At 40.6% G+C, this 15824-nt stretch overlaps 1 protein-coding gene across 1 annotated transcript in view; it reads left to right on the top strand.

The window, feature by feature from the left end:
- Nucleotides 1–3922: 3922 nt before the first annotated feature.
- abcc4 (ATP-binding cassette, sub-family C (CFTR/MRP), member 4) overlaps nucleotides 3923–15824 on the top strand; it is a 31468-nt gene continuing 19566 nt past the window's right edge. Inside the window, exons 1-11 of the mRNA XM_037090645.1 lie at nucleotides 3923–4150; nucleotides 4773–4883; nucleotides 7825–7945; nucleotides 8259–8483; nucleotides 8639–8728; nucleotides 10831–10994; nucleotides 11907–12032; nucleotides 12773–13022; nucleotides 13845–14003; nucleotides 14411–14500; nucleotides 14635–14826. Coding sequence (XP_036946540.1) covers nucleotides 4077–4150; nucleotides 4773–4883; nucleotides 7825–7945; nucleotides 8259–8483; nucleotides 8639–8728; nucleotides 10831–10994; nucleotides 11907–12032; nucleotides 12773–13022; nucleotides 13845–14003; nucleotides 14411–14500; nucleotides 14635–14826 — 1602 coding nt within the window. The 5' untranslated portion in view covers nucleotides 3923–4076. The remainder of the gene's footprint in view (nucleotides 4151–4772; nucleotides 4884–7824; nucleotides 7946–8258; nucleotides 8484–8638; nucleotides 8729–10830; nucleotides 10995–11906; nucleotides 12033–12772; nucleotides 13023–13844; nucleotides 14004–14410; nucleotides 14501–14634; nucleotides 14827–15824) is intronic.

The raw sequence follows: 15824 nt of genomic DNA, 5'->3' as shown, positions 1-15824 counted from the left end.
CTTCACGTGGATTGCTAAGGCTAAGTGAGCCCAGGTGTGAATGGTGGTTAAGCTGTCTCGGTACTGTCGTAGGCCACCTCCTCTGTTCAAAGATGGTCGTTCCAGCGGACTGGAACTGGAACGTCTATCTATGTATTTACGCACATACCGCAGCCGCCCAGTTGTGTCTTTTCCTTATCTTTTTAAAAAATACAGAAATGCCCCCCCGCCATAAACACACACACTAGCACCATGTCTTAGAGTTTATGTCTGTGTTATCTGCGTATGTTTTTATCAGTGCTGTCATAGTCTGTTTTGTGTCGTAGGTTGTCTTACCAGTACGCTTTGTGATTAAACCATGTGTGTCCAGTGTCAGTCAAGGGCTGTTGAGCAACTGAGGCAGTGTCAACAGGGTCGATGAGACTGAAACGTGAGGAGAGATAGTGTGGAAATGTGGTGGAGAGGGAGAGCAAAGGACGAGAAGTCAAAGTAAAAATGGTAAGTCATGAAATCGTCAGTGTAAAAAGGCAAATGTGAAAGCAACCAAAGCAGAAAGACGCCATGTACTAATTAATTAAAATCCTAATCTTGGACTGAGAACTGTTTGCAGCATTGTGGGTGAACTTTTCTTTTTATTGCTGGGCTTTTACAAGCAAGGATTAGACCTAATCTTTTTTTCAGATAAAGGGGGATTGTTTCCGGGGGAAATAATTACCAAAAACATTTCCACCGGAGACACTGGGGCTGCCCCCTGCTGACCCTGATCCCGGGACAGTTTGTGGGGTCAATAAACGGGCAAAAGTACCGCGTTCCCGTAATCAGCGCTCCAGGAAACTCAGGTGTTTTATTGTCAGTGTGAAGGTGCTGAGAGAGTTGTTACCTAAATCTCTAGACATTTGAAGCGTTGATGCTGCGTTTCCATAGTCGCTGTTGCTGAGCAATGTCCAAGGGGACCCTAATCCTGTAAACCTGCTAATGAAAGGGAAGCAGCTGGAACAGGTTGTTATCTGTGTTAACCTGTTGATAACAGTCCTTTTAGACCATGAATATGATAAAGACCTTTTCCATTGGACATCATGAATTGTTAATGCAGGACAGGAGCAGATTCCTTCCTTGATCCCCAGGATGTTTATCTGTGACTCAGTCGAGAAGAATGAAAGAGATTGATATTGAATGTTAAAAAAGCAGATGCTTCTTCTTTGTTGATGAGTAAATTGGTAATTAAATATAGTAGAGTGCATTCTAATATGTTTTTAAATCTTTCATTTAATCAGGACGGCCTCATTCAGATCAAAAGTGTCAGATGACAGATTTTTCTAAACCTACATTGTGCCTTAAAATATATTTCAGCAATAGTGAATAGATTCTCATGAAATGTTGTGCAGATATTCATGGTCCCCAGATGATAAGATGATAAGATAATAAATATGGGGAATTCTGATTGAATTGTAATAGCTTTTTTTCCATCAAGATCCACGCATTAATCCCTGAGAATTCAACAAAAATGTTGAGAAATGCTATGTTATATCTCACAGCGTTAAAGAAAGTTGACCCTAACCCCCTTGAACAGGATCTGCAGCAAAAGTTAATAGGATCTACTCTGGGCTGAGACCCGTTCTCCATCCAGGTTTCATCGAAATCTGTTCTGTAGTTTTTGTGTGATCCTGCTGACAAACCAACCAACCAGCACAAAAACAGACATCAGCATCGGCTGTATGCTACCGTATTTTTCAGGGCCGAGTGCTAATTAGCAAGTGTTAGCTGTTAGCAAGTGTTCGCATGCTGAACTAAAGATGGTGAAAATGGAAAGTAACAATCCTGCTAAACATTAGCATTTTATTCTGTTTTTGGCTTTCCGCCTTGTGCGCTGATTAGTTGCCCTTTCAGATGCAGATGTGGGGTGTTAAAGCAGCGGCTCTGGTCAGCCCCTTCTCAGAAGCCAGAAAAAAAAGAGTTCCCATCCCACTCTCTGCTATTTTTAATCAGTGATTAAACAATGGTAAGGAAAACAAGAAAATTAAAATGGATTCAAGTTAAATTTAAGTGAAATGTAGGTCAGAACGTTATCAAACCCAGCCCGTCACTCTCAAACACCGTGGCTCACCCCCTGGAGTGCCCCCCCCCATTGGAACCATTGTGTTAAAGTCCTTGAATTCCTGACCCATCCGGTTTTACTGTTTTCTTCTGTTTGTAACCAATAATACTCCGCCTGTACCTGAACAATAAGACATGCTGAATGAAAACTGTAAACCGTAATTAAAGTTAAAGAAAGTGAGTGCGTCTTCCCGTGTGCTTATTGAAGGGAGAAAAGAAGCTGGCACGATGTGGGGGAAAACTAGGCCTGTCGCACGCCTGGGGTAGCATGGGAAAGTAGTGCTGATCCTCTGCAGATGAATGTTATTGGGCTGAGTTCAGCTGCCTGTAATAATCTCCTGCTGGCTTCTCTCCTCCAGCCCTTTCCCCAGTCGGGGCTAGCTAAACATCAACAGGGGGATAAATGTGCGAGGTGTGAGGGCCAGGGAAAAAATGGTCTGTTATCACTGGTATCGTCAGTATCAGGATAACAGTTTATCTTGGTTACATGTGAATGGTTGGAAGTTTTCTTTAAAAAAAAAAAAGGGAAGAAGGAGTGTGACGCGAGGCGTTTCAGCCTCCCTACACACTCCCTAGTCTTTTATTACAGTGCAGGAAACACCTGCAGTGTGTCAGAGGGCATCTGTCATCTACAGCCTGCCCTTTATTTACAGGATATCCTCTGTGCGTGTGTGTGTTTGTGTGTGTTAGTGCAAGGGATCAGAAAGACCAGCGAGAGTGCAAGCAAACAAAATTAGCTCGGAATTTTCACCGTGGATGGGTTATGATGAAAACGGCTCTCCCGTTTTACTTAATGTATCAACCGACTTCCTCTTATCCAAAGTGACACATATTACACGGTTGTCACGAGATAAAGCCAGGCAGTGAGAGTACAGGACTGTGCAAGTTGGAAACTGTGTGTGTGAGTCAAACAGATATAGGGAACCAGGGATTTTGCTGAGTAATAGTAACAAGAAGTAGATCACACACACACACACACACACACACACACACACACACACACACACACACACACACACACACACAGTAGTACTCCTTCAACCTAACACTTAACCCTGGCAGGATGTTTTTGAATGACAAAGGAGACTTCACTGACTGCCTTACAAAATTACAGCCGGGACTAAATATCAACTTGTCATACATTACATTTTTGTTTAGGAGAAGAAGTTTAAACTAACACTTGTAATGTTTGTAATATTAAGAAGGTAATTACACAGACTTAGAAATATTTATATTTTCCGTAGGTCTGTTCTCAGAGGAAAATAAGGTCCAAGAGCACTGTCTGAAGCTAGAACGGTGGCAGGGTCCGCCACATATAAACAATGTAAAACACTATGACATTGTGTTTTCCTTTCAGATCAGTCTGTGTATTCAGTCATGAATACAAAGAGTTTGTTTAGGCGTAAAGTAATCAGTCTATGAAGACATTCTCTTCTGGTTTAAATACATGGTGCACCTGTAATGTGTAGTTCAAGTGAGTCATATTGAAACTTGTCTGTTCAACAGATAAATTACATAAATTACACAGAAGATTTAATTTATGTAAAAACATTGTATGCCTTAGTTGCTGTTGGACACAAGGCTTTTACAAGATATTGTAAATTGTGCCTGTAAATGTAGCGTCATTTTGACGGTAAATCCAACCGTCCTCCACTCGTTTACAAATAAATCAAGATAAATATGACTCAAATGACTTTATGCACAATACCACGCAGTGCTCTCAGCCAATCGTGTGAACGCGGAAGACGAGGCACAGCGAATAGCGTGGGGCGACCGTTCTTTTGAGCCAATCAGGAGTCTCCGGGGGCGGGGCCACTCAAGGTGCATCTATTTTCTGTTTTAGAACAGCTAGCTCGTGCAGTTGAAGGACCACGTAACACGCAGCACGGGGGTACCGACCTCCGTTATGTGTGTGTCCCGCAGTCACGCTACATATCCCGGGGCAGTAGTTTTAAAAAAGGGGACAAAGTTGAGAGAAACTGCCGTGTGAGTGCGGGCCCACCATGGAAGAAGTCAGAAAAGCCGCAAAGACCAACCCGGCAGCGACGGCCGGCCTTTTTTCCAAGATATTTTTCTGGTAAGTCGACAGAACGTTGCGGAGGGTAACCGTTGTTAGCTAACGTTACAGTTAGCGGGGGATTTAAACCTGTGCCGCACCAGACAGTGATAGCTCAGGTATAAAGTGTTTATTACTTCACAATGAATTGAACTCTCAGTGGGTAAGTTTAGACTGACAAAGGAAAACCGAGTTGCTTCATTGAATTGGCTATGAAATGTGAGTTTACCTGTAGTTTAACAGTTTAAAAAAAAAGTTGTTCCACGTTGAGAAAAGACTTGAGAGTAAGTCACAAACATCCCCTGACATCACCCTCTGTTACCTGTTGTTTATGTTATGAGCATTTCCTGTGGAATCGCTCGCTTTGGTCGCTAAAGTCTGACTTGAAAGTTGGACACAAGCAAATACAGTTTGCTTGTAATAAAAAAACACATCAGTTCATCAAGTATTAGTACACCAAACTTCCCAACCTTCATGTTTAAAGAGATTGAAAGTGACACCAAATAGTCCATTCGATCACATCAAAGCCCCTGACAAGTGTTCATAACTGTAAGGGCATTTTTATAGTTTCCCAATAGCACCATGTGCGATTGATGATAATCTGCCGTTTCCCCCTGACTCCTTTGTTTGCTTTCTCCCTCAGGTGGCTCAATCCTTTGTTCCGCATAGGATACAAACGCCGGCTGGAAGAAGATGATCTGTACGAAGTACTTGCAGAGGATGGGTCTGAGAGACTGGGCCAGGAGCTATACAGGTAGGAGAGACCCTGAAAATCAAGTCAACACACTGGGTCCAATCACATTTTCCACTTGCCATTAACTTTTATGGAGCCGCAGTTCCAAGCTTCTTAAATTTAAGTTATCGCCACTTTTAATTTCACTACTCACAGTCAAAATAAAACCTTTAATCCCTTTACATCAAATTTGTAGATATACCATGAATTTAAATGCAGTTGTAGACGATGACTCAAATTTACCACACTCAAAAGTCATTCAAGATGTCACAAGGAAGCGATGTTAGTTGTGTTTGTGACAACAGATCCAGCTGACGCATACAAACTAACTCACTAACTAACTTAATGAGAATTGTATCAATTAACCAGTCTGTGTAGACATGCTGCTTCTGTAGATTTCAAACCAAAGTCAGAGAGCAGTGATGTGTGATATTACAGACTGTCTTCTTGAGTGAATCAGGAGTTAAAAGATGTATTTTTTTCAGTGGACATTGATAGAACCAAGCACACTTTCACCACAATCACAATTTCTTGAAGATGAGCTCCTTTCTAATTCCAGCACATTATGTTTTGTGACAGAATAGCCACTTCAAATTGATCACCACGCTTGCAAAGCAAGACGTCACAGTTGTGTGATGCATACCTCAGATGGCATGAATATAAGACACTGTCGATACTTTTGGAAAAGTACTTTTTAAAGTGATTAAAGTGCTTTCAGGCTAGTTCTGTGGGGCAGCCCACCTCAGAATATTTTTATTAACTTTAAGCAGAAACTGTCCTTTTTTTATCTGAAGGTGCCATATAGAGTTTTTTGGTAAAAAAAACTTCTACACAGTGTGTATCCTTCAGGTCAGTTTCAGGTTGTTTTCTTCCTTGTCAGTCACATGCAAAGCCGTTTTTTCATTTGACACCACCATTGATTACATCCACGTTATCAACTTCGAGAAATAACTCTCTAGAGATATACAATCCTGTCTCAGGGTGCTGTAAACCACTGTGCACTGTTTTGCCATCTGATAAACCTTTAAACTCAGCACAGTGTTTCCCTTAGAATCAAATTGTAGCAGTAATAATAATATAAGTAAAATAATAAGTAATAAGAACCTTTGAAAAGCTTTTGAAAACGGAGCTTGTGAGGGATACTGAGCATGCACGCAGCCCTGTACGATTTGCCTAGGACACACTGGTATGCAGCTGAGGATCACCTTACTTATCTTTTGATTAAAACACCTAGAGGGGAAGAAAATGCATGCTAGATTGCTTTTTATGAGTTTTCCTCAGCTTTTAATACTATCAGACCCACATTTTTGCCATGAGGTTGCTCTATTAGACAGCACTGTGTTCTCACCCTTACTTCATATTCTGTATGCAAAGTAAATATTAAAACTGGATCATATTGACATTTGCTGAGGATTCAGTCAGTGTGAGTCTCCTAGCTTTGTCCAAGACAAAGGATGTGGTGGTAGATTTCAGAATTCAGGCCTCAATCTCTGAGCGTACGATCATTAAAGATCAGGCTGTTTACTGTGTACTTATCTACAAGTATCTTGGGACAGAGATACATTCTGAATTGACCTTTAGGAAGAATAATGTGTGGTTTGTTACTGCTCTGGATTCATGATAATAAAATCATCCCTTTTGAAAATGTATGGCTGTTATTTAACTGTTGATTTCTGAATCACAAATCTTTTTTAGTGTTCTGAACAGATAAAATCAATAAGAATAAATAAGTTACAAGAGAATAAATACACATTAGTCTCAAAAAGTAAAGAGACAGGTATGCAAGCCAATCAAGTGAAACAGTGTTATGACTTATAACTATAGTAAAACCACAGACCTGAAAACATGACGGCTAGTATTTTGGTCACTCTCTAGACGAGCATTAATTCATAAAAGCCTTGAACGTTACGGATGTTGCTGTACTCGTTGTGCCTCAATAAATAGTGAGTGGAGAAAAAAAATCCTTGAACATGAATTTTATGTTTTGTTTGTCAAGTCAAACATTTCCAAAGTTATCAGGAAGTTTCCTCACAAAGTACAGATTGTGATGGACAACAACATAACAGTCTAGGTAGATGATGATAAATATGTGAGCTACAGTGTTTATGCTAAGCCCAGTTTTGCAACATGTGTAGGAACAGACAGTTGAGTTTATGTCTAGTTCCAAACACAAACTCCTACAACAGAAACACTCCTCTTTCAAACATACACACATGAACTCCACAGCTGCTAAAAATGCTCTGGTTGTGTCACCCATATTTAGAGAACAGTCGGCTTTTCTGTCTTTTTTATTTAGTGTAGAAATGTGGATTTCACAGGACCAAGCCCTTGATTTTTACACACAGCTATTTTTTTATCTTTGGGCTTCATATTTTCAGTTGTAATATTACAGCTTGTGAAATCTGAATTTATCGATTCCTGAATGAGCATGAAATCCTTAAAGCAGCTGTCCATAAAGCAGCCACGCTCTGTTAGTCACAAGTCATTATTTGATAGCATTGAAAAGTTGCCATGAAAAGAAAGACAGAATAAATCTATCCATAGAGCACTGGCGGCACCACAGTGGAAAAAAAGGGTCAAATAAATGGAAAGCAAAGTCTGAATTGTTTTTGTAACAGTTAATATATTTAATGAGTGAATATACAGATATCCTGTCTTTCAGCTCTGGAAAAGGATCTAAAAATCAATATTTACCTGATATACCTTACTCTTTTGTGCCGTATAGATTTATTGTTAAAAACATCAATGAGCCACACAGTTGAGTGACTTTACCCTTTAGCTGCACACCCTGTCATTCTGCCACAATGGGCTCTAAAGGTGTATTAATCTATTGCTGAAAATACTTCTGTGGTAATGTTCTGTTTTCTCTTGTTTGGAAAAACTGCAGTGATGAAAAAAAAGTATTATATTATATTGCACAATCAAAAAAGCATCAAATAAGTTTGCATCTTTTATGTCACAGACACTGGGATCGTGAGGTCCAGATGGCTACCAAGGAGCTGCGGAAACCTCAGCTCTCAAAAGCCATCATCAAGTGCTACTGGAAACCGTATGCAGTGCTGGGATTCTTTACCCTCCTCGAGGTAGGTATCATAAGCTCTGGAAATGAGCTGAAAAAGGTGTATAATCTGTTGCACAAATACTTCTAATTTAGTCTGAAAGCATTAACAAACAGACCATTTATAAAACCAGGTGTTCTTGGTTTATCAGCAGCATATTAGCACAAAATAAATCTAACAAATATTTTAAAACAGGGGATTTCAGCTCAGGTTAGCAGCTAAATCACTGAACTGTTAAGCAGATTTTGATCAGAACATGCTGTGGTTTGTTAATTGTTAATAACTGCCCACCTTCACACTCACATGTTCACCCCTCATCTCCCTCTCTGCATATCAGGAAGTCATTAAAGTGATCCAGCCGGTCATATTGGGGTTGATGATTCGGTACTTTGAAGATTACGACCCAGGGGACAGTGGAGCTCTTCACCGGAGTCTGGGCTACGCCGCAGCCTTGTCGATATGCAGCATCGGCCTGGCGCTGCTCCATCACCTCTACTTCTTCCATGTCCAGAGAGCAGGCATGAAGATCAGAGTGGCCATGTGTCACATGATCTACAAGAAGGTAGATGGGAGGACAACTTAACACACATGTTAAGCAAAGTCACTCCTGAATTCTTGTCCTTGGCACAGTCTGCCAACTTCAGTCATGTCATTCTGCAGATTTGTATATTTGTAGTGATATGTGCTGCTTCGCTGATGATTCTCGTCTCTTTACAGGCTCTGTGTCTCAGCAGTTCAGCCATGGGAAAGACCACCACCGGCCAGATTGTCAACCTCCTGTCCAATGACGTCAACAAGTTTGATGAAGTAAGTGGAATTAAGACAACAAGAAGCAGAAAGGCTGCTAATTTAGCTGCAAAGTCAAGGCAGTACAATATGGTAAACATTTTCATTAACCTTCTCAGCCCTTTTTGTAACTACTGGTCTACCATCTACTGAAGGAAACCGCTTCACTGCCACCAAACCTTTGTAGCACTGTAGACTCACACTTTTATAGGAAAACTTGACAAAATAAATGCAATTACAAAAATGTTAATTAAAAGGAAGTTTGTCTGTGTGACTGGTTGATTTTGTGTGCCTCCAGATTTACTATGGGGCACACAGTTTGTGGAGACTAGTTTTGCAAGGAAAAGTCTCTGTTTCTGAAGAGCAGCATAAAGATCGCACATAAAGGACTGAGTCTCTTGCGGCAGTGGTCCCCAGCCACTGGGCTGTGGACCGGTATCCGTCCTTGGGTCGTTTGGTACCGGGCTGCAGAGAAAGCACAAATAAGTTATTTTATTTCCATTATATCAATGAACACACTCTGTAAGTTCTTTTATTATGTAAAACAGATTCTCTTTTAATAACATCCATTTGTTCCTCTTGACTTGCTTGACACATACCTGTTTCAGTCACGTGATACTAAACAAATACCGGTAAGCCCTCACGCTAGCTAAAATGATTGGAAAACAAACGTCTCTGGAGAGCTATTTTGCGAAGGAGAAAGGAGGAGGCCCAATGATGAGACAAGAAGAGCCTACGACTACTGAGAAAAAGGAAAGCTACGTGTAGTGAGATGGACAGCTGTCTTCAAGTTGGCTGATAAAGTGGCTAAACTGTAGCTGTGGGGACAGTGAGTGGAGAACTGCTGGAGACTGCAAATAACTTTAAAGTATGTTACCTTAGTAAGTTACAGAGTAGACTGGACATATGGAAGGCAAATCTGGTGGCAATTATCTGTTGTATAATTATATTTTACTACCGTGTAATCCAGCTGAGAGTTCAAGGCTAACCGAAGACAACATATTAAGTTAAAATAAAAACATGGGTTTACATACCGAAATACTTTGTTGTAAGGGGCTGGAAAAGGTTGGAACTATGCCTTGAAACCACTGACTTGAAAAAATGGGTCTCCAGATTATAAAAGGGAGAAAATTATCTAAATATTCATTGTTTTTATTCTTTAGAGATCAAAGTGACAAAAGACAGAGTGATCTCTTAAGCAACCTTACCTTTCTCTTGACAAGATACTTACTGTGATTTTAGCGGGTTTCACCTCAGTATCCTATTGAGAGAGCTGCTATATCAACACCATCTTCACCTCCACCTGCTGCTGGGTCCATCAGTTTGTGTGACTTTTGTTTTAGTTGTATTATGTTTCTGTTATCTTGCACTGCACATTTTTTTTAAACATATGCTTCACTAATGTAATCCAAGCTAAAGATTTTGCCCAACAGTTTCTCATGTGAATTGAATTGGCTGAAGTGACTGTGTTGTATTTCATGACTTGTGTGACGTATTATTTTAGATATCCTTCCTGCCTGGATGATTCAGAATCTGCTTTGACGAGTTAATGTATCATGCTTTTTGTTAAGTGAAAAAAGGGAGTGTAGTCTAGTGATGTAAACTCAAGGAATGCACAATTGAGTCACCACTCATGAATCGTTTGAGGCATGATGACAGCTGCAAGATGAAATGTGTTGATGGGTGTTATTTATTTTACTATTAAGAGTGTGTGGTTACAGTGTCTCACAACAGTGCCGCCCTGATTGTTCACAGGCATGTCTCTCCTAGCGCAAAGCACCAAATCGAATTTGTCTGCATTTGAGTTTCGTTTTAATCAGAGCCTGCTGTGAACTCCCCAGTTTCAGGGCATTTTGTTTCTTGGCAGTAGGGCTGTTAATTAGACCATGCCCGTGCTTTCATGCTGGGTTAGATTAAAGTCTTTTGTAACTAACTGTCAAGTGACTCTCCCTTTCTTTAAAAATCCCCAGAATTAAGTGATTGGAGATGATCACACGTGCTTCTTCGGAGCAACCTTGATGATCACTCCATGACTAAAATGTGACTGACAGATAGGTTTGTCCTGCTTGTGTGCACTTTTCTGATAATGTTACAAATCATTAAGGGTGAATTATCTTTAACAGGTGACAATCTTCCTGCACTTCCTGTGGGTGGGGCCCCTTCAGGCAGCTGCGGTGGTGGGACTGCTGTGGGTGGAAATCGGTCCATCATGCTTGGCAGGCATGGTGGTGCTAATGTTTCTGATGCCTGTGCAAACCATGTTCGGAAGGCTGTTTTCTAAGTTCAGGTAACACAATTCGACTCAAGCCCTGTGTAGTCCCCCACCTCCTTACACACTGTTGCTGAGCCTGCTCTCCCATCTTGCATGTCATTGGCATTGGCAGATTTTCTGCTCAAGTCACAGGCATTTTCGAAACAATGTTTTTTTAAATTCCATGCAGAAGTGAAAGACTTTCAATTTCTCAGCTATCATGACTGTCACTTGCAACTCACCTATAAATTTATGTATTGTCTGAGAATCAGAGGACTTTGATTGGCCATTGTGTTCTGATGGCCGTGATGTTGATAATGTAATTAACCTGTCTGCTCTCTCTGAACTCTACCCTTGTTAATTATATGGTCATATTCTACTGCTACTTATTCAATGTGCTGTGTACTTTTTAGATGTTGCTGCTTCAGCTTAGCACACTATGAAGTTGAATAATGTTTTCCATCACACCCACACACTGTGAGGCTTAGACACCTGCGACCATTGTTGTTGTTTGACTCTCAGGCAGGATTCAGTGCACCGCCCCTCCCCCTTATCATACTGTATGTCTTGTTCTTTCATGTACTGTACTATGCCTTGCTGTAATTGCCTTCCAGGGGCAAAAAAAATGTTGAATTTGAACTTTTTTCCTGGGTCAAGTAATGTAGTTGTAAAGCTGTCTCAGTCATCATTTATGACTTCAGCTCAAAACAAAGACAAGTGTGGGCTGTACCTGTCTGGTTACACACTGTACTGGCACTCCAGTTGTTGAACCTTCAAACTTCAAATAGCTTTAGGCAGCTCTTCACTATGAATTGTGACCTAATGGATAAAGCAATGTTCCATACTATGCAGGAAGCAGTGCACCCTTTCTTTGTCAAACTGCTCCTTCTTTTTTTCTTAATTTCTGCAGTGTTTAAGCCAACTGAAATGTTCCACTTTTCTCTCCAGGAGTAAAACAGCTGCTCTGACTGACAACAGGATCCGCACAATGAACGAGGTGGTGTCTGGAATTAGGATCATTAAGATGTACGCCTGGGAGAAACCTTTCGCTGCTTTGGTCTCTGAGGTCAGAAGGTAAAAACATGAAGGGATTCTTGTTGTCAGTGAAAATATTTAAAGATCAAAGAAAGCATGTGAAGAGGAAAGGTCTCTCGAATCAAATCTGTTGAATTTATCATGTGTTGTTCAGCATCCACTGTACCAACCAATGCATTTGACTGTTTGGTTTCTCTCAATGAACTTACAACCAAATTAGACAGCTCATTGCTTTTTCTGATACAGCGCTTCATGTGACAAAGCTCTCTCAGTCTTCAATGCCCCTCTGTAAAAATAGCCTCTAAGTGAAGACCGCATGTTTCTCACTGGAATCATGCACGTCAGTGTCATGCCTTTTAATAAATTCCTTTCAAGTCCTCTCTCAATATATTCCATGAGTAAACTGTAAACTGCAACTCTGCTGGTTGGCAGAGGCATACAGCTGTGAGGTGGTTATATTCAGTTTAACTGGTATATTAATCTGTAATATTTATGCCGCTGCTTGGACACATGCTACTTTGTTGTCCTGCTGCACAGTGTAGTGACATGTGCCGCTCTGTGTGCCTGACTGAAATAGAGTGGAAACAACACCCACCCAACACGTTGCCATTCAGGGTTCGGAGCACGCCCACTCCTCTTCTTAATCTAATCACTACAGAAAGACGCCGACTACTATTACTGTTAAACACGTGCATGTGGCTGATTTTTCACACTGTAACTTCTACGTATGTGCTGTGTCATGTCTGGCCATGTAATTGGATCTTTCTCTATCGTCTTAGCAAAGAGATATCCAAGATCATGAAGAGCTCCTACCTACGAGGCCTAAACATGGCTTCCTTCTTCTGCGCTAGCAAGATCATTGTCTTCATCACCTTCACCATCTATGTCCTTCTGGGAAATCCCATCACAGCCAGTCGCGTGTTCGTGACCGTGTCACTGTACACTGCTGTGCGACTCACCGTCACACTCTTCTTCCCAAGTGCCATTGAGAAGCTGTTTGAATGCCGTGTTAGCATCCGCAGGATTCAGGTATGCTGATTTTATGTTTGGTGCTTTAGTATTGGGATTTGATTATGTTTAATATATTTTTTAATATTTCTAATACAGTGAGAGTCATGAAAGTGTTCTGCTGTTTTTTAAAAGTCAAATGTCGGACATACCTTTAAGTCGACAGACCCTGCGCTTACTTGGACTTTAGATGGACCTGGCACAGCTTCAATGCATGTCTACAATCATTGTAAATAATGGTTCCTTCATGCAGGCATGCTTCTGTAGAGCTCTTTGTTTCATGATCCCGTGCAGAAGCACAGTCTCAGCTGGATGTTGACACCACAATTTCAACTGAGTTTGTAATGTCAAACAAACTCACTGCCCTTCATATCATGTGTTCCCTTAAAAAGAAATCATGTAAAAAAGCAAGTTAAATTCATAGAGCCTTGCAAAATGAGGGAGTTGTACAAATACATTTTGACATTAGATATTTATCAGAAGTTTGCCCCTGTTTTGTGACTGTGTATGTGTATTCTAAGTTGCACCAATTGCCTGTTATCACTGGCTTAGGCAGAAATTTGTAAGGACAATATGCAGCATGTGTTGATTTAGATATTTGTTGTAGAATTTTTAAAGTCAAAGAGTTTGTAGAATGTTTTTAAATAAATGTTTGGGAGAAAATATTGACAAACATTATTTTCTTATTAGATGACATAAAGTTGACATACTAGCCTTCAGTTGGTCTTCATTTCTGGTCTTTTACAATGAAAGCAGCTGTAATATTGTTTGGCTTTTGCTGATCTCACATTCACCGTGTAGGTCCAGCTCTGTAATGCTATCATCTCCTTTTTTATGGTTAAGGAGTTCTTGTTGCTGAATGAGATGGAAAAAAATAGCCCTGCACTGCCACAGGATGAGAAGAATCCAGAGAAGAATCCAGAGAAGAATCCAGAGAAGAATCCAGAGAAGAATAAGGACGCCTCAGTGGAGATCCAGAACCTGACATGCTACTGGGATAAGGTCAGTTACCTTGTGTTCACTGGTATATAGAGCCAAGTTTACCCAGAGGCAGTTCACAAGGTTGTCTGATATATCTGCAACATATACAGGAATCCTTGAAAAGGAAGCTGTTATGCAGTTGTTCTTGCAGTGCAGTGTCCATGCCATGTGTGCACTGTGCAGCTATATTATTATTGCAGTATACATAAACCAAAAAGAAAAATAAACAAAACGTTTCCAGTCTTATACAGAACAGCATATGAAAATAATACTAGAAGTGAAATAAGAGAAGTGGTTTCTAGTAAAAAGAAAAAAGCAAAAAAGTGTCTCCTGGTTTGTAGATGCCTCTTTTTCATGACAGTAACTGCATCACTTCAGAGTCTTTATTATTATATACTATGGTAAAATTTGTTTTGTACCTCCTGCAGAGTCTGGATGCTCCGTCTCTGCAGAACATCTCCCTCTCTCTGAACTCAAATCAGCTGGTGGCTGTAATTGGACCGGTGGGAGCTGGAAAGGTCAGTTACCTCCTCAAGTCATGATTTCAGAGTTGGAAAGCAGCTAGCTGTGACTTGTGTAAGGCACTTCAGTTCAGTCGTTTATGGGCATGTTTCAGCCAGCTAATGTCATACCTTTCTTTATGTCCATCCAGTCATCACTGCTGAGCTCCATCCTGGGAGAACTGCCTTATGAAAAGGGGGTACTAAAGGTGAAAGGTCAGCTGACCTATGCGGCCCAACAGCCCTGGGTGTTCCCTGGAACCATCCGTAGTAACATCCTGTTTGGAAAAGATCTGAACCCCCAGAAGTATGAACGAGTCATCAAAGCCTGCGCTCTGAAGAGGGTGAGGGAGAGTTTAATCATTACTTGTGATTGCTTGTTGCAGTGCAATAAGTACACATTGCAGTTCAGACTGCCAGACTCATTACATAAACAAAGAAGGTCATGAAATTGTTTTATACTTTGTTCGACAAAGTAGTGACTATGTGTTGTGGCTATGGCTCAGTGATATATGTAACTTTAACTACTAATGATTCTGTGAAGTAAAAGTAGCACCAAGCACAACACTTAAATATACAGAACAGCATATGAAAATAATACTAGAAGTGAAATAAGAGAAGTGGTTTCTAGTAAAAAGAAAAAAGCAAAAAAGTGTCTCCTGGTTTGTAGATGCCTCTTTTTCATGACAGTGTAGGGGCTTTTGTCTCTGCATCGTCTTAGTCCTGGGCAATTGGTCTACCCTGGGATAACTTCGCTCCTTCTCAGACACACATTGTTAACATAAGCCCAGGGCCATAAGATTCACACTGGGTAAAATGTCCTTTGGAACAAGACACTAATGTTTACGTCGTAGAATGACACATGAATACTCTACCACATTTCACTTTAGACATGTTTCACACCGGCACCTTTAGCCCAGTGTTTATACAGTTTAAGGGAATAACACGTGGCTAATTTGCTGCAGAGCAGGGCTAGCAAGCCCTGGCAAAAGTAGGGGACAGCCCAAATTGGAATGTGTCAGTGTGAAAGTTTTTTTTAGTATGGGGCTAAAACACTTATAAGAATGGTGTTAGTTTTGGGCTTAGATTAGTGTCAAAGGCCCTAATTGTAAATACTGTATTTCACACTGGGCTGCTGTAGGAATGGTGATTCTTTCTCACATCTGATGGATCAGGAGGTGATTCTTTCATATGTTTGGATACATTAGCCTGAGCAAATCCTTATAGGCTTTGTAATCCAGTGTTGATCCAGTGTTGTGACTTGTATCATTATTATTGATATTAACTGAGCGGTTGGCACGTGTGTTTTTCATTGTGATTAGTTGACCTTAGAACACGTGTA

This window comes from Acanthopagrus latus, chromosome 24 (genome assembly GCF_904848185.1).
Source record: "Acanthopagrus latus isolate v.2019 chromosome 24, fAcaLat1.1, whole genome shotgun sequence".
In the NCBI taxonomy this organism is placed as follows: Eukaryota; Metazoa; Chordata; class Actinopteri; order Spariformes; family Sparidae; genus Acanthopagrus; species Acanthopagrus latus.
This window is presented reverse-complemented; position numbering and strand designations above follow the sequence as displayed.